Source organism: Trachemys scripta, chromosome 7, assembly GCF_013100865.1.
Source record: "Trachemys scripta elegans isolate TJP31775 chromosome 7, CAS_Tse_1.0, whole genome shotgun sequence".
Lineage (NCBI taxonomy): Eukaryota > Metazoa > Chordata > Testudines > Emydidae > Trachemys > Trachemys scripta.
The window spans coordinates 64,829,606-64,852,109 of record NC_048304.1 but is presented as its reverse complement, the minus strand read 5'-3'; the positions used below and the strand labels follow the sequence as shown (position 1 = coordinate 64,852,109).

The 22,504-nt window shown below is 39.2% G+C and overlaps 1 protein-coding gene across 24 annotated transcripts in view; it reads left to right on the top strand.

Annotated features, from left to right (window-relative positions):
* The window catches only part of KCNMA1 (potassium calcium-activated channel subfamily M alpha 1), an 871,895-nt gene extending 859,741 nt beyond the window's left edge, over positions 1-12,154 (top strand). For 12 of the 24 annotated variants that reach the window (XM_034777731.1, XM_034777722.1, XM_034777729.1 and 9 more), the window contains 3 exons: positions 398-622; positions 2,586-2,614; positions 10,914-12,154. In XM_034777731.1, the coding sequence (XP_034633622.1) occupies positions 398-622; positions 2,586-2,614; positions 10,914-11,068 (409 nt within the window). In that variant the 3' untranslated portion in view covers positions 11,069-12,154. Of the gene's footprint in view, positions 1-397; positions 1,457-2,585; positions 2,724-10,913 lie in introns of those variants that run through there. The other 12 variants (XM_034777732.1, XM_034777723.1, XM_034777713.1 and 9 more) reach the window with 5 other exon arrangements.
* The last annotated feature ends 10,350 nt before the right edge of the window (positions 12,155-22,504 follow it).

The following is a 22,504-nucleotide window of genomic DNA, read 5'->3' as shown; positions in this document are numbered from 1 at the left end:
TACATTGTATATACACATTCATTGTAAAAGAACATCTTTTTCTCCCTGTAGTGCTCCTTGACAGCACTTAAATAGCCCACCATGGACCACACTTAATTTTTTAAATGTTTTTGCTAGTGCATTACTGCTGTTTCTTGAGAACGCTAGACTTCCCCACCAAAGTGTCCAAGGTGGTGGAATGAGTTTCAAAGGTGAGGGGACCATGTGGAGAATATTTGGCTCAGAAGCCTCCACGATTGTGGCAGCCTGACACAAGTGATCTCTGAGTAGGTTCCCAGGTCATTATACAAGCTGAATACATATGACAACTAAGGAGGTAGAAATGCAAAATTTCAGATAAATGTTACTAGAGGAGATTTTAATGCAAATCTAAAGCCACTTTCTTTTTTTCCCCCAGCTATGTTATCACAAATCCACCCTATGAGTTTGAGCTTGTGCCCACAGACTTGATCTTCTGTTTGATGCAATTTGACCACAATGCTGGCCAGTCCCGGGCCAGTCTCTCTCATTCCTCCCATTCTTCCTACTCCTCCAGCAAAAAGAGCTCATCGGCTCACTCTATCCCATCGACAGCAAACCGACAGAACCGCACCAAGACTCGGGACTCCCGGGAAAAACAGAAGTATGTGCAAGAAGATAGACTTTGATATGTGTACCCACCCCTACTGTGTGTGAAACTTGCATCTGCCACCCATTCCTCCCAGTTGGTGTTTCCCTATGGAGTTCTTCTCCCTCCTTTTTTGTACACATATTTTACATATCTATGACAGTGTGCATGTAATTATCATTTTTATTTCACCACCATAAAACCCTTAAGCACAACAGCAACAAAGCAGACGGACCAATGATGCTAAGGGGGAAAAAACCTAAGCCCATAAGCATGCCAAAAACATAAATAACTCACCGTAGCAACTACTCTACCTATCAGAAGGTGTTTGGTATGAACACTTGATGTCAGAATTACACAAAGAAAGTTATTTAATTCAGAAGTGTTGCTGTATTGGGTTTTTTGTTAGGTTAGTACCTTTATTTGAAGCTTAGAAGGCTTACCCATTAAAAAAAAACGAAACTACTGATTGTTTCATGTCAAAGCTGAAATAGCATAAGGCTTTCACCATCTGTATAGATTATTAAGCACCTGCTCTATACCAAAGTAACAACATCACAGACTTGTATAAGGACATTCTTTAAAATACTGTCCTTTTAGAGAGAACATCTCCTCCCTTTAACTCTGAAATTTTCCAGGCATGGAGTTGTAAAACTCTAAGTTTTAAAAAAAGTGTCTAATAGCATGTTGAATTATTATTCTTTCTATTTATACTGCCACACGAGTAGCTACATTTTCTTTCACTTTTGACATTTGGGATGAAAAGCCATATGTTTCTTGGATGTAAGTCATTAAAAACTGCTTTCCCAGTACTTTTACATCTTTGAAAAGGTAACTAATTCACCTTATATAAAGTATTTTTCCATGTTTAAGTATCATCCCCTAAGTATCAGTCTTCAGGGGACTTTAACTTAGTCAAGTTTGGTATAGACCCTTCATTAAATGTCCTAATTACTAGGAGGAAATCCTGGATCGCGTTCTGGTTTGTGAAGGATGCATGCCAGCAATGCTTTTGAGGGAGTACAGGGGAGAAGGAGCTTCTCTATGGGCCTTCAGCATAAGAAGCTGTGAAGGGGTGTATAGTGGAGGATGTCCCACACATTAACCTATATGTATTCCCAAACGCAGTAGTGGCTACTCATGGACTAGAGGGGAGAAGAAGGAAAGATGCTGTGTGCTAGGCTGCTCCTAACCACAATATTGGATGCAGGGGAGGAGTACTGTAATACTTGCAGTGCAGCCACCTCGCCTTCCCTGCACTTGCCCGAATTTGGATTGCTTACCAGTTATTCAGTTACTACGCTAAAATTGTGGCAGAAAATTAAATACAATAAAGAAAGGACGCCTAAGAGAGAAAACCACAAAAATGTATTTTTCAAACCTATTTTAAATGCTGTGGGGAAGAGGATGCCATGAAATCATACCCCCTACTTCATTTGTGATTGGCTGCCCAGCCCAGAAGGTGTGTCTCTAGGACACATATGCAAACCAGGGAGAGGAGGAGTAGCATGGTAGGTGCCAAACAGCAAGAGGTGTTTTTATGGTTAGTGCTGTTTTCTCCCCTCTCCCCTCTCCAAGCATGGTAATTTTGGAGCTTTGCTTGCTGTGTGAATTGACAATGAAGTCAAGCACTTTTACTGACAAAACCTGGTATGGTACAACTGGGGCTACCCACAGTGCATCGGTGCAGCGTTAAGAATAATGATTGGAATGGGAAATTATTGTGTGTGTGCGCGTGTGTGTGTAATCAAATGCAGCTGCAAGTCCTATCAAGGGCAGGTGTTTCAAATTATGTTTGTCCCCCATCCCAAAAATTCTTGCATATGAAGACAAATTCAGGTATTCTTTAAAAATAGTTATGAAGTTTTGCCCTAAGAACAGTCATAACTACAAGGCTGTGCCAGTTAAAGTGCTCAACAGGAAATTTGACAGTTTAAAAGCATTGTAAAACTTACATAGCTTACTTCTCTTTCTAAAGTGCAACAAGGATGAATAGAATGGGCCAAGGTATGACAATTAATGGTTCTGCATGACCTAGCAACTGCTGTGGGTTTCCTTCTATAACGTTGTCCTTGTGAAAACTTGTGGAATTAAAAAAAAAAAATTACAAACTTTATTCAGTTATTGGTTTATTTTTTTAATTGTTTTGCTTTTTTTCCTAAATCAAAAGTAAAACTGGCTGCTGCTGCTGTTGCTCAACCCTATTTTATTTTTATCCTCTCATCTGCTTGCCTTTTAATTGCACGTGTCCTCTACTAACCATCTATGTACCTGCACAGTAAAACTGTTTACCTATTGCAGACATCATTTCAACTTGCCAAATCCTCACTTCCATTCCACTTCTCTCCCACACTCTTTAACCAAGTTCATGAACATTTTTATGTTTACATTGACTGAGTTTTATTTGATACCAATTACACACTTTTAGCAGCTTTAACATGCTTTTCTGTTACCATTTCATTTTCCTCTGAATAGGGAGTTAATATGGAATCAGTTGTGGCAGACTTCTATGCATGCACAATTATGCAAATACTATTTTTCAGATATGATCATTTCTGTCTTAGACAGAAAAGCGATAGACAATTAGAGAACCAATTTATCCACTTTGGGAACAGAGCAGAAAATGAAACACTAAATATGAGATCCTCCATGGCATTACTAAGGACTAATTCTCCATGGGAATTTTGCCTAAGGCAGGAGGAGTGAAAAAGGACATGAGGATTGGGCCAAATACATTTATATTGATGTCAATATACAAGCAGGTTGAATCATATATAGGAAACTATGAGGATTTTTTTTACAGTGGACAACAGAGACTGTTTTCTTCTGTATATAACAAATAGCGAAGTGTTTAAATCAGATTAGGGCTCTCTTTCCTCAAAAATATTTTATAACATTTTCAATGACACTATGGAAATTTTCCATCACCCCAGAGATCCAGAGCTACCCAAAGACAAGAACTGTTGTCACCCCCCATTTCTAACTGCTACTCCTGCTATACTCATTGTTTACTTTTACAAATATAAGGACCACATTAATTATTGGTGTAAAATAGCATAATTCCATTGATTTACATTGAGTTATAGCAGCATTGAATGAATTTGTCCAAGAATATATACATAAAAATGTTTGGTTTAAAGTACTCTGCTCCACCCCAAAGGTGAAAAATTGTACAAAAGGTAGAAGATTACAATGTTGTGTGTCTTGTATTTGAAAGCCATAAGACAACCTTTGGTTAAAGAATACTCCTGTAAAGGAAAAGCCAGAGGGAGTTGTATTCCTATAGGAACAATTACGTGAAACTCTCAAGTTTCTATGGTAACAGGCCTTTCCATGGTTCAGATATTGAGCTTGTTTAGGTGCTTTCTGTAAATTCCATAGTTTTTGCTGTACTCTCTCTTTCCCCTACAGCAAGTTAGGCACGTAAGCCCATCAAATACAAAAGTGCCCCATCCATTATACCACCACCTTGCAAAAGCTGAAATTTCCTTCCTATTCTTCATTGCCAACTAGAGTCTGAATAACTTGTATCACGCTATAAAGAAGTAATTATTAGTTACCAATGTACATTCATTAGGCTGACTGACAAAGGGCCAAGATACTGACACTGGCTGAGCAGGCCTCAACTCCCCCTGAAATCAGCAGGCCCAACCTTGCCTTCCCTATAAAGGCAAAGCTGCCATTAACACCAGAGGGAATTATGCTGATTAGCCCCAAAATATATCTGCTCCCAAACGCATGATTTTTTATAAAATATGTGTGTGTGTGTGCATAAATTTACAGCAAGTTTGTATCATCTATTCAACCGTTAGCGAATCCCTTAAACCTTGTAGTATATTTGCAAGGAGAGCTGCATTAGAACCAGTCAAAAAAATTCACAAATAATGAGAGCAGTTTCACCGAGCTGCAAATTGATCATCAAAAAATACTCCCCTGCCAAACTAACAATCCTGGGTGGGTGGGGAAAGTTCTAGTATTTCCTAGTTAGGAAGCAATTGCATGCAAGATTGTCTAACACCACAATTTAATTTTAAGTAGGCTGCCTATACTGTTACCTTTTTGTTATGCTCTCAGCTGTTTTTTCCTGTATCAGCTGAGAAACTATTTTGCTTTAATACATTAGCGCCAAACCACAGCTTGCAACAAGTGTATGCTCTGACTGACTCCTTATGGCTGTTCAGTATCTTCCTTGCCTCGCCTTGCCTCTGGGGATGGAGTGCCAGTCCCTGACACCATATGCTAACTAAATGTGGGTGAACCCTGCACGGGTCCATTCATGTAACACACTTGAACCACATTTTTCAGGGTCAATTTGAAGCAGATGGCATCAACCCCAAACCTACTGGCTCATTTGGGGGAATCCATAGATCTCAAGCCTCCTAAGAAGCCTAATGCTAATGCCCAGACACCCCCACCCGCACTTCCCTAGCACCTACCTTTGTAGAGGGTCCGCTTCCCCTGGCCTGGGTCTGGTGATGGTCTCCAGGAAGTATCACTTTTCCATGGCAGGCAATTTTTTTTATAGAGCCTGTAGCGACAGAAACAGGAAGAGCCCCCAAGTTAGAACACTGGAAATGCCCTTGCAGCTCCACAATAATAAGAATTATGAGAAAAGCAACAGAGGGTCCTGTGGCACCTTTGAGACTAACAGAAGTACTGGGAGCATAAGCTTTCGTGGGTAAGAACCCGAAAGCTTATGCTCCCAGTACTTCTGTTAGTCTCAAAGGTGCCACAGGACCCTCTGTTGCTTTTCTCATAATTCTTATTATTGTGGAGCTGCAAGGGCATTTCCAGTGTTCTAACTTGGGGGCTCTTCCTGTTTCTGTCGCTACAGGCTCTATAAAAAAAATTGCCTGCCATGGAAAAGTGATACTTCCTGGAGACCATCACCAGACCCAGGCCAGGGGAAGCGGACCCTCTACAAAGGTAGGTGCTAGGGAAGTGCGGGTGGGGGTGTCTGGGCATNTACTTCTGTTAGTCTCAAAGGTGCCACTGGACCCTCTGTTGCTTTTTACAGATTCAGACTAACACGGCTACCCCTCTGATACTTGACAAGAATTATGAGGTATTCCATGTTTTGCCGGCTATGGTGCTGGGGATTCTGGGACATCTACCTCCCTGGCCAGCTGCCAGAGCAGTAGCATGTTCCCCACCATACTACAAGGGGGGTGGGGGGAGGAGTGAGACACACCTATCTGAAACGTATTTGGATGTGGGGGGAGCCACTTAAGCAGCCACCAAGCTGTAGAACCTGCTGTGAGCTAAGGGGCTATTCTACACCCCCCTGGAGACTGAAAAGTGGGCCAACAGGCATTGTTAAGGAACATAAAGGGGTCAGACCACTCAACCCTTCACAGCGTCAACACCCAAATATCAGCGTCTGCAGTGTATTTTATTGCAGGTGGCATCAGGGGCTGTTTCTAACTAGCTCCCCAGTTGACACCCCCTTCTTCAAGCTACAGATTTTATTGATGAAGTAAGATTACTACATGCACACACAACATATTCTGTCGGACTGGCTATGGGCCAGGATGCTCAGCCGCTGTGTTATTCTTTTAGACAGATTTACGACTCCCAGAAACACTAGTGAAAACTTTCATCACTGAAAATTCCTTTTACACAGATACATACAGCCATACATCTTGCAGGTGCGTGTAGTGGTCAGTGTCTCTAATAAAACCCATGTCCCAGCCAAAGGATGCTCAGGAACTACAACAAAAGTAAATCTCTAGCAAGGAGGGATACGTGCATGGTGCGAGCCAACACACCTAATCTGAACACCAATCCGTAACCAAAATCAAAAAGTGGTTTTGGTTTGCGAAAGTAATTGTATTATTTGTCTTCAAAATTAAAAAGGCCATAGTTGCTCATGTTTCTATAGCAAACTGACCACTAGCTAGGGGCAAGAAGAAATCCACTCTGCACTATTATGTGTATTAGGGAACTTTAGGCCTCCCTTTGAAACACTCACTACTACAGGCCGTTGGACTACCTGAGCCAGTGAGTTGTTTTATATGGCAACTGTTATTCAATCTAGCTAGACAGCTGTGTATATGGCCCTCTATCTGAGCACCTCAGATTTAACACTCAACACACACTTATGGTACAAAGAACATCCCCATTTGGAACTGAGAGACAGAGAAGATTAATTGACTTGCCCAGGGTTACACAGGAAGTCTATGGTGAGAACTGAACTCAGATCCCCCAAGTCCTGTACTTTAACCACTAACCTAGCCTTCATCCCCACTTTTGTTAGCCTTACACTATTATAAACGTTCTTCAGGCCAATGCAAGAGGCACAAATTGAAAAATACCATGAGAAAGCCTAGGCTTATGAAATTGCCAGCCCACCTGAGCAGAGCCAAAGGGTTCAAATAGCATTGGATCAAACTGCTAGGTGCTTTATCTGAACCAAATGTAAGGGCTGTCACCAGTTCTATGCTACAACTAAAAGAAAAGCTACCTTTGGTCTTTTGTCACAATAAAATGGTCGCCCTTAAAGAGGCAGCATTTGCTCTGAGTAGCCGTGAAGTGGGTACTGGTCTCAGACCCCCGTGCAACAACTATGGGAAATGTTTAATGGAAGCTAATGTGTTTTATGCAGCTAGATTTCAATATTAGTAAAATAAAGGTGTATTTTAAGCACTAGACTCTAGCAATAGCTGTTTTGATAGAGCAAGGTCCTTAGGAACATGACAATAGCCCTTTTGCTTTCACTGGGACTACTCACAGACAGAGTTACAACCTTGCTGAACTGAGGGCTTGCAACACATTTCTGACTCTTTATTTTCTTATTGCTCTTTTCTGCATATTACATATACCCTTTATAAGTGGCTGTTTCCATTATGGGTGCTGGTAGCCCTTTAAAAAAACAACTAGCATTTCATAGCAGAGGTAAATCCCGTCTGTCTCATGCCACAAGACATTAGTTGGCCATTCCAGTGTCTTTTATTACAGCCTGACCAACACACTGCTGTTTTGGCCTGAATTCATAGAGCATACAGGGTACTTTAAACAGGACCTACAAAATCATTCCCTAACCCAAGGCTCTCACTTAGACAAATGTGACACATGGACAAATGTTCAAGTGCCAAGAAGTGCCACGTTGGTGGAGAACTCAATATATGAAGACTTCTGAAAGTAGAGGATTTTATGGATGAATTTAAGGAAAGGCAGGGTGTGTCATTTAGGGAGAGCAGGAGGCTGTTCCAAGCACAAGCGATTGTGAAGCCAAGTCTGGGAGAAATCAAAGAAAAGAATATAATCACTGAGAGAGAGTGTAGGATGAGAGGAGAATAGCACAGAGGCCTGAAGATAAGGCTGAGGAGAGCTCGAACCTGGTTCTGAAGGAGAGAGAAGGTGGCTTTCAAGGCAGTCCAGCCATAATGTGGTCGGAGAAGGAAGATGATCAGAGCAGTAGAGACATAAAAGGTAAGGAGCGAGGATGCCAAGAAGGAGCTGATGAGTCCCAGCACCTGAAACGAGAACACCATGCAAGGGCCAGAGTTTCAGCATTAAGGAGTGATGGAATTAAAAAGCAAAAAATAAACAAATAAAAAATAAACAAATAAAAAAAATGTGGAATGTACAAGTAGTTTTCTATATTTTATATACAGAGTGAATGCAAAAGGGAATTGACAGTGCCCGTACTTGTAAAGGTCAACATGAATTGTACTGTGAAGACTAAAATATTAGCAATTACCTAGTGTAGCTGTTGCAAATTTCAGGGAAAGCTGGGTAGATAGAAAAGCTTTTCATCTACTGCTGGAAGGAGAGGGGACGCAGTTCATCCTCACCCTTCGCACCACCACCACCATTTCCTCCTTCTGACACCAGGCGATTGAAATAACTTTCACGAAGTTCTCTTTGTAAACAAAGTGTGTGCAGCGGTATGCAAAAAAAATCAGATAAAAGTACACAGTGCTTAACTTGCCTCAAAATCATTTTAAACACAAACCATTTGAAAACTGTTAGTCTGAAATTGTTTAGGTGATCTTGCAAGGCTTTTAAAACATGATAACCATCACACTTTACACCTCTCTGAAAGGTTAGTTTAATCGTAGATCACGCAAAATTGGTTTCCACAAATGCATAATGGTTCATGTGTCACACTTGAACTAAATGGTTTTTTAAATGGAGCTGAAATTATTTTGATGTGTACACATTCCCAGATTTTTTCCCCTACACCCTTTCCTAAACCAGCCCCCATCAGGCTTTCCCTTAAAGTCTCATTAATAATTCAAATGGTCTGATGACTTTAAAAGATCTATGGAATTGAAGCTTTTTTTAAAAAAAAAAAATACTGCTTGACAAAAAGATAAATGAATGTAGAAAGAAGCAGTAGGAGTCTGGCAAGCTGTAGATCATTTCAGAACAGATTGTAACTTTATCATTCTGTCAGGAAGAATAATTTAAAGCACTTAATCAGTTAGCTTCACTGTGCAGGATGTAACATTATGAATTCCTATCGTTCAATCTGTTCAAATCAAAGGGAGCTTAATTATAATAGGTAAGGGGGGGGTGATTGAACATTGTTCAGACTCAGACAACTTTACTAGGGAAGGGAATAAGCACCCTGACCTCCAATGAGTATGACTTTTTAAAAGGATCTTAGATGACAGGAGAAAACAATATATTAGCCTCGACTTGCCTTCAATGGCAGGGCATAAATAACTACTTTTATAATCATTTAAGGTTTTAATTAAAAGTTCTAAAAGAATACACAAGCATCAAATCCACTAGAAAAAAAAATCAGACATGGATGGATGTCTATTGATAGGTATCCAAAAGCTGTATGCATTGGGTGAGCGGCACTTCTGGAACTCTGCCCACCTATTTAGGTGCCTATATTTAGGCATCCATGTTTGAAAATGTTGTCCTTATTTCCTGCTGTTCCATTTGAATAGCATCGTCTCTGCTTCCTCTCCTGAGCAATTTAGTGTTCCTGTGCTTTTCTTTCTTTCTTTTTTTTTTTTTTTTTAAACAGCCACCACGTTCCAGTCCAGGCTGCCTTTCCATGATGAGCAAAGTGTTAGTTTGTATAGTACACTCTGGCAGTGAAGTCTGGGGGAATCCCATTTGGGAGAAAAGGGCTACATACATGTAAGCCCACCATCAATATAAGAAACAAGAACACATAAACACCACACAAATATGCCATATCTAAATTCCATCCCTACAGCCAAACCCCTCATTTATCTCAGGGAAAAACAAAAGAGTGGGGAGAGGAGAGATATGACACAAAAAAGCTTCCCTGTAACTAAGAAGTGACATTAGCAGCTCTGCTCTATAAACAATTTAAGGAAAAAGTCTAGTTATATTTAGGATTTTCTCATACAGGACTTTTAACAAGTTTTATTCACGGCTGAACGGTGCAAGGGGTGGATCTACCACAGCAGAGACATCAAAGACTTATGCAAGTAAACAGCAAACTGCACTTTTTTGGTCTCCCAATATTCCCCCACTCCCTCAAATTTAAACTCTAAAATTGTTACTATATTCATGCAAATGGATTCTGAACATAGAGAAAGGAAAAGCCTCCCCATTTCTTTTCCCATTCTTTGCCTGTTGGTCTCCCCGCTTCATCTGCCATGCTACCATCCACCATCAACAATCCATTCAGACTAATGTAATATTGGGGCTGGCACCTGGCCCAGTCATCTAAACCATCTGTATCTGTATATAATGGGATAGGTCAGCAGCACTCAAGCAGCCAGGTTGACAATATCAAAACATTGGCTGTTACATCCAGGTACCCAATCCCCACTTTGAACCTCTTTGTATTCTAGTGCCAAACCCCAAGGAAGGATCTGAAATGTTTCCCACATCACTAACATGTTTTTTCAGATTCACCCAGCTCTGAATTTCTAGTAAGGGCTGGAAGCAGAAGTGCAAGAAATCCTGGGCTTGTATGATTTCCGAGCCAGTTGTGCAGACTTCCGTAAACCAAACAAACCTCCCAAACCGTAGTAGAGTATTCCAGCACTAACCACATCATGCTCCCAGCTTCTAATTTCATCCTTTTTATTTCTTAGAATACTTTAAAAATCTCGTACATTCAAACAACCCAGCAAACTGCCAGTTTTCTTTAACCCTTTACTACCAACCCTGCAAACATCTCCTCCTCCTTTTATAATATGTGTTTTCAGGTGTATTAATCTACCGCACTCTGCTGCTAGCAATTATTCAATGTTACCCTCTATTGATTGCCTTTCCTCTATGAACTTTACCGACTGCTTTTTGCACTGCACTAATTAAACTTCTAATTTTCCCTCCTTGTTCTGTCTCTATCCATTTTGCTCTTTAGCAGAAAAGAAATGGTTTACAGATGAGACGGATAATGCCTATCCCAGAAACATTCAAATCAAGCCCATGAGCACTCACATGGCCAATCAGATCAATCAGTATAAATCTACAAGCAGCTTGATACCACCAATCAGAGAAGTTGAAGATGAATGTTGACTCACAGGAGGCCAGAACTATTTTTTTAAAAGCCTGACAAACTTCATGAATGGTGATGTGACATTTATTCCTTTTACATGCCGACCCACTGGTGGAAAAGTTATGAAGGGCGAGTGTTATGGAAAAATAAAGTAGACAGATCTTTGTTTGTCTGCCTTTAATATTGCTTCCATGTATTTTGGAAACTATTTCATTTATAAATGAACATAATCAAAAATAGTCATGTATAGCCTCTAGCATTTTAAATTATTTTTATTTATTAGAAAGAAAATATATTTTTCTTTTTGTTTTTTTTCATTGTCAAGGTTTTTTCCCTTAAAACAGCTGCATATGTGGCCAGACTCCTAAAATTTTACAAAAAAAAAAATCTACTCTTGCTATCTCTCATCTTTGAGGAGAATGATGGTCACAATTATGAGGAAATGTCACCAAGGGAGATAAATAATATATTAAAAAATACAAGGTCCAACTTGTATTTTAATAAATCAAAAAAGAAGAAAAAAAAGAACAGTTCACCAACATGTTTCTTTACTGGAGACTATGTATTTTGTTCAGCATTGACACCAGCTCTTAATAAACTGAAACATATTTATTTTCAACGCTGAAAGTCATATTTTTGTAGAATTAACATTCTTTCTGAACTATTCATCGTTTTATTACCATATACAGTGAAGACCTTCCTAACAATCATCTTAAGCGCCGGTAAATTTAAGGTCCAAAACAACCAAAACCATGCATTGGTAACTTTCTATGACAATAGGGTAGTGAACATTAGTGTAAAACAAAGGGCATGCAGATAAGATGCTCATAGCGGCACTTTCTTATAGGTTGCAAAATGTGCAATTCTGCTTTGCTTCATGTTACATATTATCAATCAGCACTCGCCGACTCAAGGAGTTCAACCTTGGAAAATCCTCTTCTTTTGCCAGGTTTCTGAGTATTTTAATGCAGGGTGTCTAAACAGCGCATCAGACCATGATATTCTTAACCCACTCATCTACTGTATTTAACTGAGTTCATGTTTAAAACTACTAGAGTTGTACCTGAACCAATCTCTATCTGAGCCAAACATTTCTTGAAATGTGGCGAGGTCCATAGCACAATTTTGCTGAGGGCCCATGTTTCAGCAACAGATAGAATCAAAACCCCAGCTCTGAGCACACCTGCACTTTAGGTGAGTTCAGATCAGGGTAGAAACTTTGCAGCTCAGGCTCGTGTCTCAACTTGTTGTTGCCAGTTAATTTCTGTAAAAATGTTTTAAATGTTATTGTTTGCTTATTTCTTTAAGTTGCTGGGACTCCACTCATAAAGGTACAGTGATAACCAAAACAAAACAAAAGTAATGAATGTATTTAATATAACTTACAAAAAGCCTTTGAAAAGCTGCCTACAGTGAAATCAATTGTGTCAGCAGTTTCACAAAGTGTCCAACAAGCTTTATAGCCATCAGACAAAATTGTGATGTTTCATATCTGTGCTGCAGTATGTATTCACCCAGGCATTTGATGTTCTAAGCGATTTAGCAACTCTCTCAATTTCAAATTAACATTTGATACAACTGGATGAAAGGATGAGTTATTGAGGATAAAAAAGGCCCCGCAGGAAAAGAAAGGTAGGGTCCCATTGCACAAGTTAACTTTAGGCTTTGTACTTTTGCAGAGTTGCAAAACACCAAGATAAAACATACTGTGGTACTATTATCGTTAGAAAAATATCAGTGAATCAGAAACGTACAAAGCTGCTGAATTTACTGTGAAAAGAACGTCCACTATATAATCCAACATTTAAGCTAAACTATCTCAGCTTCAATGTTTGTTCTGGCTGCAGTACAAATATAACCATACTGCCACCTAAACAGGCTTTATTCTGGAGTGACTTTTTGGACTGTGACTACTTTGTTGTTACATTTTGTAGATTAGTTATTTAAAAAAAAAATAACAAGAATTGTGAATATAATGTATGTAAAATTGGATTGTTTAAAAATATTTATAATCACTATCCTACGAAGAAACAAAATAACTTGAGCAGTTTTTATTCATATTTAACCCATTTCACAATACCCAAAATAAGGGAAGAATCTGGTGGTTTTGATTTGTTACCACTTTAGCTAATGGCAGGCTATAATTTGCATTCTGGTTTTGCATTGGGTCACTTTAAACCTTTCCTTTAAAGTCAGTACTCCTTTTTCATTCATGAACTACAATAATTTTATTACCAGAGTAAAAAGTTGGCCTCAATCCCAATAGAATTGTTGAAATTTGTGTCAATCTTAGCCATATGCATTTGATTTTTATAGGTCACTTGTTTTATGGCAGGCAGAGGAAATTATTTCTGTAACATTCAACTTAAGAGTACTTAAAATTATTGTGCACAGTGCCATTTCTTAGCATCCTTCCTTTCAATAAAAACTTTACATGAGAATAAAAAAAAAAACCCACCAGCATTGCTGAGGCCTGTGTGTCTGTGTCTGCTGTTGAACTAATACCCCATAACAGCGTGATTGCCACTATAACTAAGTCTTGGGCAACACAAGAACCAGATCTATTAATACAGGTAATTGCCATAGCATCCATTTATACAAACAGATGTGGGGGCTGTAAATAATTAACAACAAACATTTCCTACTCTTTCCTTTGATTCCTAAAGAGTTTTTGAGGCAAAGGTTTGGATTTGGAAAGTTTTTGACAGACATGTAGAACAGCTGTGGCTCAGGTTCACTCTAGTAATACTGTATTCAGTAGAACCATGTATAGTGAGTTATATGGAGGACAGGAAAGTTCCAGTTGTTAGATCTTTTGCCATTAAAAACAATGGTCAAATGGAGGCAATGTGTGTGCTCTGTCCTCTATACCCATCCTGCCATATATTCAGTGTTGTAGGTCCATAGTGCAGTAATTAGAGTTGGGACAGGTCTATTAAATCTATCCCTCTGCCATGACAAGATGTAGTCCCCCTGATGCAGGACATATCAAATACTAAACTGATACTTCACTGGTCAAAAGGCCATGAAGCTGCAATACAATTTGTGTATGTGTGCATGTGTATGTGTCAGTCATCAGGGCCCCTCAAGCAAAGTGACTACTGGAATGTCACAGGGCCTAATTCTCATTTGAGATGGACATGCTCAACTCGTGCTGTCTTGAATGGGAGCCCATTGCTCACAGCTAAGGGCAGAGAGATAGATCGGAATCACTGAAGGTGTTAATCACCCTGCGGCAGAGGGCTAGCAGAAAAGCTCTCAGAACTACTTAGGCCCTGCACTGGGGGAGCAGCTGCTCAGCTTCATCTCTACATTAGCAGGGATACAGGGAGAAGGCCACATGAACTGCAGTAATGAGGACCCAGACAAGTTGCATGGAGGAGCTGATGTCTCTTAGGGTGACCAGATAGCAACTGTGAAAAAACGGGACAGGTGGTGGGGAGTAATAGGCACCTATATAAGAAAAAGTCCCCAAAAATGGGACTGTCCATTTAAAAACAGGACATCTGGTCACCCTAATGTCTCTATTCCAGCCCCATGGGGAGGTGGGGAGGCGGACTGCACCAGCCCACGTTGAAGGTGAGGGTGAATTTTGCCTTATCCCAACTGACAGCATATTTAGCCAAATAAAGCCCCATGACTCAGGCTTTATGCATGTGACACCAAGTGACAAGAATTTTTCACCCTTAACAAAATAGATGACTGGATAAATGAGGCATGCTGGTTTATAAGGGAGACACCTTTTCCTCTCCACACGCATCTTGGTAATGTGCAATGATGAGGAAGGAAGTACAGAAAAATATATTATATTTTAAATGAAGTTTTGATAAAATATTACATTTCTAAAAATTTGCCAGAGGACAACTTGGGTCCTTTAAGGGTCTGAAGTACACAGAGAAAAAACAAAGCAAGCGAACTCTATTTGTGCCCTTAGAAATTTTGCAATAATCGGATGCATAAATTACAGCACAACAAGAGCAATAATTTACAAATGAGTAATTATGCATGTTTTCACTGCCTTTTGCATGCCCTACAATCCATAGCTATGTTAGCAACAGCCCCATTATAGATATCCCAGTCTCAAAGTTACTGTACAAAGCCTTAACTGGAAGCACATTCACAACGGTATCAAGAAGCCAACGAGTTTTGAAATATACTTGTATTCAGTGTTGTAGCAATTATTACTGCACATTCCCCTACCCCCATATTTGTTTCTATTTTTTTTAATTATGTTCTGAAAGCAAAACAAATAAAAGGGAGGGAGGGAAGGAGGGAGAGTGCAAAGGCTCTTACAGTGTCTTTGCGTGGCCCACATAGCTTTCCTTGGTTTGGGCAGAAAACTCTTATCAAAGTCTATGGGAGCTGTATGGGAAAAGAGCATGTTCCTCATGGTTCACAGTTTGCTAGCTTTCTTCCACAGCACCAGTCTGTAAAATTTTGATGCTGCTTTTAAATCAAGTACTAAGATAGGAGCCCAACTGGTACATAAAAATCCTGATAACTAAGGCCCTGATATAGCAAAGCATTTAAGTGCGTAGATAGTTCCACTGTATTAGCCACATTCAAGTAAATGAAACTATGCACTTGCTTAAAATTAAGCACGTGTTTCAAGGCCTTTGTTGGATCTGGGCCAAACTGAAGACATCTTTAACCAGGTTTTTTATAGGGTCTGTTATAATTTATTTTGTGTGTTTTCAGATCTTCAACAGAAACAAATGTTTTTACTTTAAATATGACCCACTGCAAGTCGTAGGTACTAACATAATGTTCACAAAGGTGAATACAATACAATATAAGCATAATTCGGGTGTGTTCAGTATGAGTGAAATTCTCCACTGTGCAGAGTTGTCAACACAAAGCCAATGGTACAACTTAAGCTTTGAGATGTTAAGAGGCATTATACTAAAATCCAGAAGTTAGCAATTCTGTACCTTTGCAGAAATACCATATGGTTATATGCTTTAAAAGCCTTTGGCCACAGAGATCCGCGACCAATCTCAATCTTTGCTTTCACAAGAAGTAAAGTTTACACCTACTTTTATTTTGTACAGTGGGATAGTTTTTTCATCTCTTATTTTTCCTTCAATGTCTGTTTACAGTCCAGTTTTTAGGTCTTTTTCTGTTCGACATATATAAGCTTCTTTTCCAGGTTCTCTGATATTTAGCAGGCATATTCATTTGCAGTTTTTTCTTATTAACAGCATTATGCATACTCACACCTCTTGCACAGACATTCAATGATATGGAACATAAAACCAAGTAAAAACTAGCTATTGAATAATCTATAAACTGCAGTAGTCTATACGTCCAAATAAACTCTAGTAGAGTATATACCAAAAAGATGAATACCTATCTACCTAACCTATTTTTGAACTACTAAAATTGATGTTCAGCTTCAGACTTAGCAAAAAATTAGAATAAACCTCTTTTATTACTTTGTTCCTCGTTATGATAAATATCCATACAATACTGCCCCATTCATACGTCTAATCCAGAACCCGTTGAAGTTGACAGAAGACTCCCATTGATTCAATGAGCTTCAGAGGAGGCCCGCATGAACAAAAGAATGTAGGCACTCAGGCACATAAGGGTACATGGAGAAATTTCTGCATTTTTTATTTCATTGAGATTGAAAAGTGGGAATGGGAAGTTTTCTGGTAACTAGAAGATGAGTTTAGGGAATCTCATCAAAATGTCAGCTGAAAGGAATCCTGTCCTACATTTCTTTTAAGCAGCACTTAATTTTCTCTCTCTCTCTCTGGATATTGTTTGAGACACATATGTCTAGCAATTGCAACATCTAAAATATCTGCCTCAAAAATAGTGGAATTAAAATTCTAAATTCTTGTGAAATTCAAAGTTGGCCTTTCTCCTCCCCCTACCCCACAGAAAACACATACAATATATATGTATGAAAGCATTTGCCATTATAACCATTCCTTGAAAACAATTCCTTTAAACTACCTATGGTGTTAAGGCTTACGGTTCAGAAAGAAAAAGGAGTACGACTTCATCATTTTTCTTTTTACCAAGGATCGGTGAGAGAGAAAAAATGCTGGTGCTCAGAAATGATCTACCTGACTTTGTCATATGTAATATCCAGTGATAAATATATTGTCTTGTAAAAAGGGTTTGTACATAACTTGTACATGGTTTCATTTTGTATTTTTCTCAGATTAAAATTTATGTATTTGTGTTCTAAAATGAGGAGTGATCTCTCGTTTTTGTCATAGGAATGGATATCTCACAAAGTATTATGCAACATTATATATCAAACCTACCGGTAACAGTGCAACCTGACAGGTAATATTATTCTGAATTTACATAGCAGCTTTAACCTGAGAATCACAAAGGCACTACCAAACTAGGAACTAACAGAACTAACTGCTCATACCAGTCATCCAACTAGCCTGGCACCCTGTATCCACTAATGGTCAGTAGCAGATACTTTGGAGGAAGATGTGAAAACCCTATGGACAAATTCACCCCAAACCATGCCTATGAGATAAATTTCCTTCCAATCCCGATATATTTGAGAGATTTATATCCTGGAGTAATTTAGCTAAACTAACTATAGAAGACATTCTCTCCTCTCATCTTTAATAGTTCTGATAGTTAAGTGAATGCTAGGTTTGCACACATGGTGATGAATTTGAAGGATGTCTAATCTCTCCTTGCCCCAGTGGTTAAAAGTCACAGATACACTTTGGAGTATGCTTATCTCCTTATATAGCTATGAAAAGAGGAATCAAAATTTGGCCCCAATCCTGAAAGCACCTCCACAGGTGCTTAACTTAAAAAAGGTAAATAGTCCCTTTGAAGTCAACAGAACTACTCATGGGCTTCAAGATACGCACACTTTCCAGGGTGAGGCCCTGGTATTTTAAAAATTAGCTTAGTGACTATATAAGAAGTTACAGCTTGGATGGACATCATACCAGTCCCGGATGCATAATTAAGAACAATCCAGTATTATCTTGATATTGAAATTGAAATGCAGTCAATTCATTAAAGAAAGATTCACACAGCTCAGTGCAAAAAAAATTCACCTCAATGACAAAGGCCTGCAAAAGCTCATCTGCACTGAACATTTACTGAGGGCTTAAATGGTTTGAAGGACCTGGTATTGGACCTCAGCACTGTGTTAATTTCACCCTATATTGATAAGTCATTACAGAAAAGAATAGGTAGATGGTCTGGAGGGTCTGAGCAACAAAATGGTTCAGTGCACTAGCTTCTAGAGCCACATTCAAATCAAGATGGCCTCTCATTTTAGCTCCTAATGAATGTTGGTCCATGTCACAAAACCTCAACATTATTTGGCAAACTTGGCAGCCTGTTTCCAGGACTGGAACAGCATGAATGCTGAAGGGAAGAACTGAAGTATATTAGCAAAGATGTGTGGAGAAATTTAGAGAGTTTATCTCTAGCCAATGACAATGAATCCTTCACTTTCACGGCATCAGATTCCACCCACCAAGCTTTTCCTTTTAGGAAGCATTTGCCTTGCACAGGAATAGCAGTACATGGATCATAGGAAGGATGTTGAGAGAACCAGCTTAAAATAGGATGTTCAATTAATAACAATATTTTAAAAGTCTAAAGAACTGATGGGAGGAAGAAAGAAAAGCATTTAGTTTTGAAGGTCAAAATCCAAACTGATATGATAACAGTTTTCAAGTACATAAAAGGTTGTTACAAGGAGGAGGGAGAAAAAATGTTGTTCTTAACCTCTGAGGATAGGACAAGAAGCAATGGGCTTAAATTGCAGCAAAGGAGGTTTAGGTTGGACATTAGGAAAAACTTCCTGTCAGAGTGGTTAAGCACTGGAATAAATTGCCTAGGTAGGTTGTGGAATCTCCATCATTGGGAATTTTTAAGAGCAGGTTGGACAAACACATGTCAGGGATGGTCTAGATAATACTTAGTCCTGCCTTGAGTGCAGGGGACTGGACTAGATGACCTCTCAAAGTCCCTTCCAGTTCCGTGATTTGATGAACACATTTACATATAATATTCAAATATTTAAATAAGAAACACACAAATATCAAAAGGTAAGCTATGTCTTCCTACACATGAAGAATATAAGGTTCACATGCCCACCTCCTGTCTACAACCATCTCCAGAGCCTCATTGCTTCTATACAATTATGTTTCCTAGGACAGGTTCTAGGATTTGAGGAGCTCATCTGCAAGGAGTGAGTTTGAGGCCCTGACAAAGCTTTAACATTATAATGATATAACATGCAACAAGCCTGCAAATAAATAAATAAATAAATAAATATGAAATTACAGCAAGTTGGCATAATCAGCAATGCAAAAATATGTAGCCCTTCCGACATACACACACACAGTTTTTCTAACCAATTAAATTTCCTTACTAAAGCCGGATCCTGCAAACACTTAAATACATGGGTACCTTTAGTCACATAGTTAAGCATATGCAGGCTCAAGGCTTTTGGACAAGTTGTCAACCCCAACTATTCAAAAATCAGGAGCTTTAAAAAAAAAAAGATACTATATTTTGGGGGGTACTGCTTGCTAAGCTTTTAGGGTACATTTGGATCAAATGTTCAGGCTTTTCTCCACAACAGTGGGGGCTAGAAACTTGCTATTTTTTTTTTTAAATGAAAGCTGAGGTTCTCATATATTCATTTATCTCCAGAAGTTAGAGTTTTAAGAAAACCTCAAATATCATGAGAACTGGCAACACTATCTATTCTCCATCCTTAAACAGTTGCCCAATCACAAAGCTCTAAGGACGTGAAACAGAAGTGTACGGTAATACTTACTCCACTTTGTTATAAAAGTGTTACCTCATTCTCCACTCCTATGTAAGTCTCAATCCAACAAAAAATTGTGCATCTGAGTAAGTTAAATTCAGTGGGACTACTCGCGTCCATAAAGCTTACTCACACCCGTCTTGGCCGGTTTGAGAGCTAAAATTGCTAGGACTCACATTTTGTAGAATGCTTCAAATAGCTGTACTAACCAATCAGGCGTACTTAATGCATTATTGGACCTAACACACATATACACACCAAAGGAAAGAAAAGAAAGAGAGCATCCAACTTGAAATAAATACAAAGATAGATACATACCAGTGGGCTAGTTTGTTTTAGCTCCTTGCACCGTAACCCCAAGGTTAGCCCAGCTTTAAACCATTGCAAATAGGAAAATACCCTAGCTCATGAAATACTATGAAAAGCCACATGGTGTCTTGTGTTTGAGACCTCTCCCCTCTCCTTCCTAATCTCTGCCCCGCAACAAAGCTTCCGCGTACCTCTGAACATGAAGAATCTTCAGCAGATGGCCATTTCAGGAATGTGTTTCCAGACTGCCAGGTGTCAGGTCTTGTGGATAAGAACAGGACATATAGCAGATGCTAAACATTTGCTCCCTTTGATTGAATTTCTTCTTGTCTTTACTCTCCAGGCCAATGCATTTAATCCTGATTTATACCAGTGTAAACGATAACAGAATTTGGTCCTTTGTTTCGAGGGTAATAAAATAACTGGTAAGTCAAGTACCTCGATCACTATTGCTCCACCACACAAAACTGCTGGATTAGGACTATTATTCTGTGTTGATGTTTTCAGAAACCTGAAACAGTAGTCATACTAGCCATCACTACCAGATGGCTTTGCATGAGCTAGGCAAGAATGTGTGGACTAGCTACAAAGCCCACATGGGGGATACTGAGTCAGATTCTGGGCCTCCCCAACCCACCCCCAGAGCTACTTTGTGCTGCTCCCAGGAAAGAAAGCATCTAGAAAGCAATTGGATTGGGCCACCCAAGGATCCCCCTGCAGAAGAGAATCTTCAAATGGCATAGGATTGTGGAGTAACTCTTATCCCACCCTCCCTGCCAAGATACTAGAGTAGGGCGCATGTGTGGGAGAAAGTGGATGTGGATAGGACATTTTTAAGGGTGATCCCCAGCTAACAGAATGGCACTTAGTGGCCATTGACAGCCAGAAACAACACAAAAGTCCTAAGGCTGCTTTAGTTTCTATCAGATGTCAAATGGCCCCAGAGTGGGCGCACATAAAGGTGGCTTAATGTCACCTGTGTCCTCCCTCTCCCCTGTGCTGTGCTGAGCCCAGCGTCTGTGACATCTATGTTTGATGGCACACATGCAGAGTCTAGTAAAGTACAAAGAGGCTAGTGCAGCTCTGTCTTTAAATAAGCAACTTCTGTTAGTACAGTTTCTTATGCAGAAAAATGAACAACAGAAAGAGCTGAGGGTGGTACTATACAGAGGATGCTCAAACACTTTGGTCCAAAAACAAAGCCTCTATTTAACTTTTTGCCAATCTCATACTAAGCAAAGAGAGAAGTTTATAAGTGTCACTGAAAGCACAGTTGCAGGAAATACGGCTCCAGGTTCCACACTTTATACCTGTAATTGATTATGTTAATCACAGGTACAAAGCTCCCATCAGTTTCAAAATAAGCAGAACCTGGCCTGAAACTGTTTACTCCTAATCAGCAAGTAGTTTAACAGACTGATAGACAGCTCACACCTTTATGGCCTGTGTGTCACACTATAATTACTCAACTTACCATTTCCAATATTTGCTGACCAAATACAAATTTTGCTATTGAATTTAATTGCAGACCATATGGTCTATGGCAGGTAGGCAGATTAGATGGCAAAACTTGCTCCATGAACAGCTGAAACATAAAGAATGAAGTATTTTAAGAGGGCTGATACTGACAGGTAGAATAAGTAAATTAAGACCCTAATCTGCAACACACATGAGAATTCCACTGATGTCAATTGACTACTCATGAGCGTAATGTTAAGCATGTGCCTAAATCTTTGAAGAATGAGGGCGTTAGGTTGTTGGCTACAACATCATAAGCACAGAGTACTATAAATGTGCCAAGTATTTTTCCTTTTAGTGATTTTTTTAAAATGGATTTGTATTAAATTTCCTTGTGCCAAAAGTGAAAGTAAAGCATTTAAAAAGCCAATGTTAAATGTTTGAAATGGTATGGTATATTTTGCCCACAAACGTTGATTAGAAGCAATAAAATAGATTGTGCACTCTACATGGAGATGGGCATGAAACAGGACTGTGATGCGGTTATGGATTCTGAAGACAAAAACCCAAAGTTCAGGTGCACGGGTTTGATTCAAGTCATCATAGAAAAAAGGGTCTAGCTGCAAAATTCTGATCCACACCTACATTTTGAATCTCACATCATTTCCCATCCCAAACTTTAGAAATAGGCCTGAGCATCCCTGATTTGATGATAAGAGGTAAGTGAAATCAAACAACATGTTAAACAGATTCCATAAACTATTCATGTATATGGTGCATTGCAATAGTCTCATCCTTAATTGTCACAAATCCATGAGGCTTAACAGTAATGGTAAAATAGCCTTTCAGTTAGTTAATGGCTGCAGTTTAAATGTAAACTACTGTACACCAATGTATTGCATGCAAC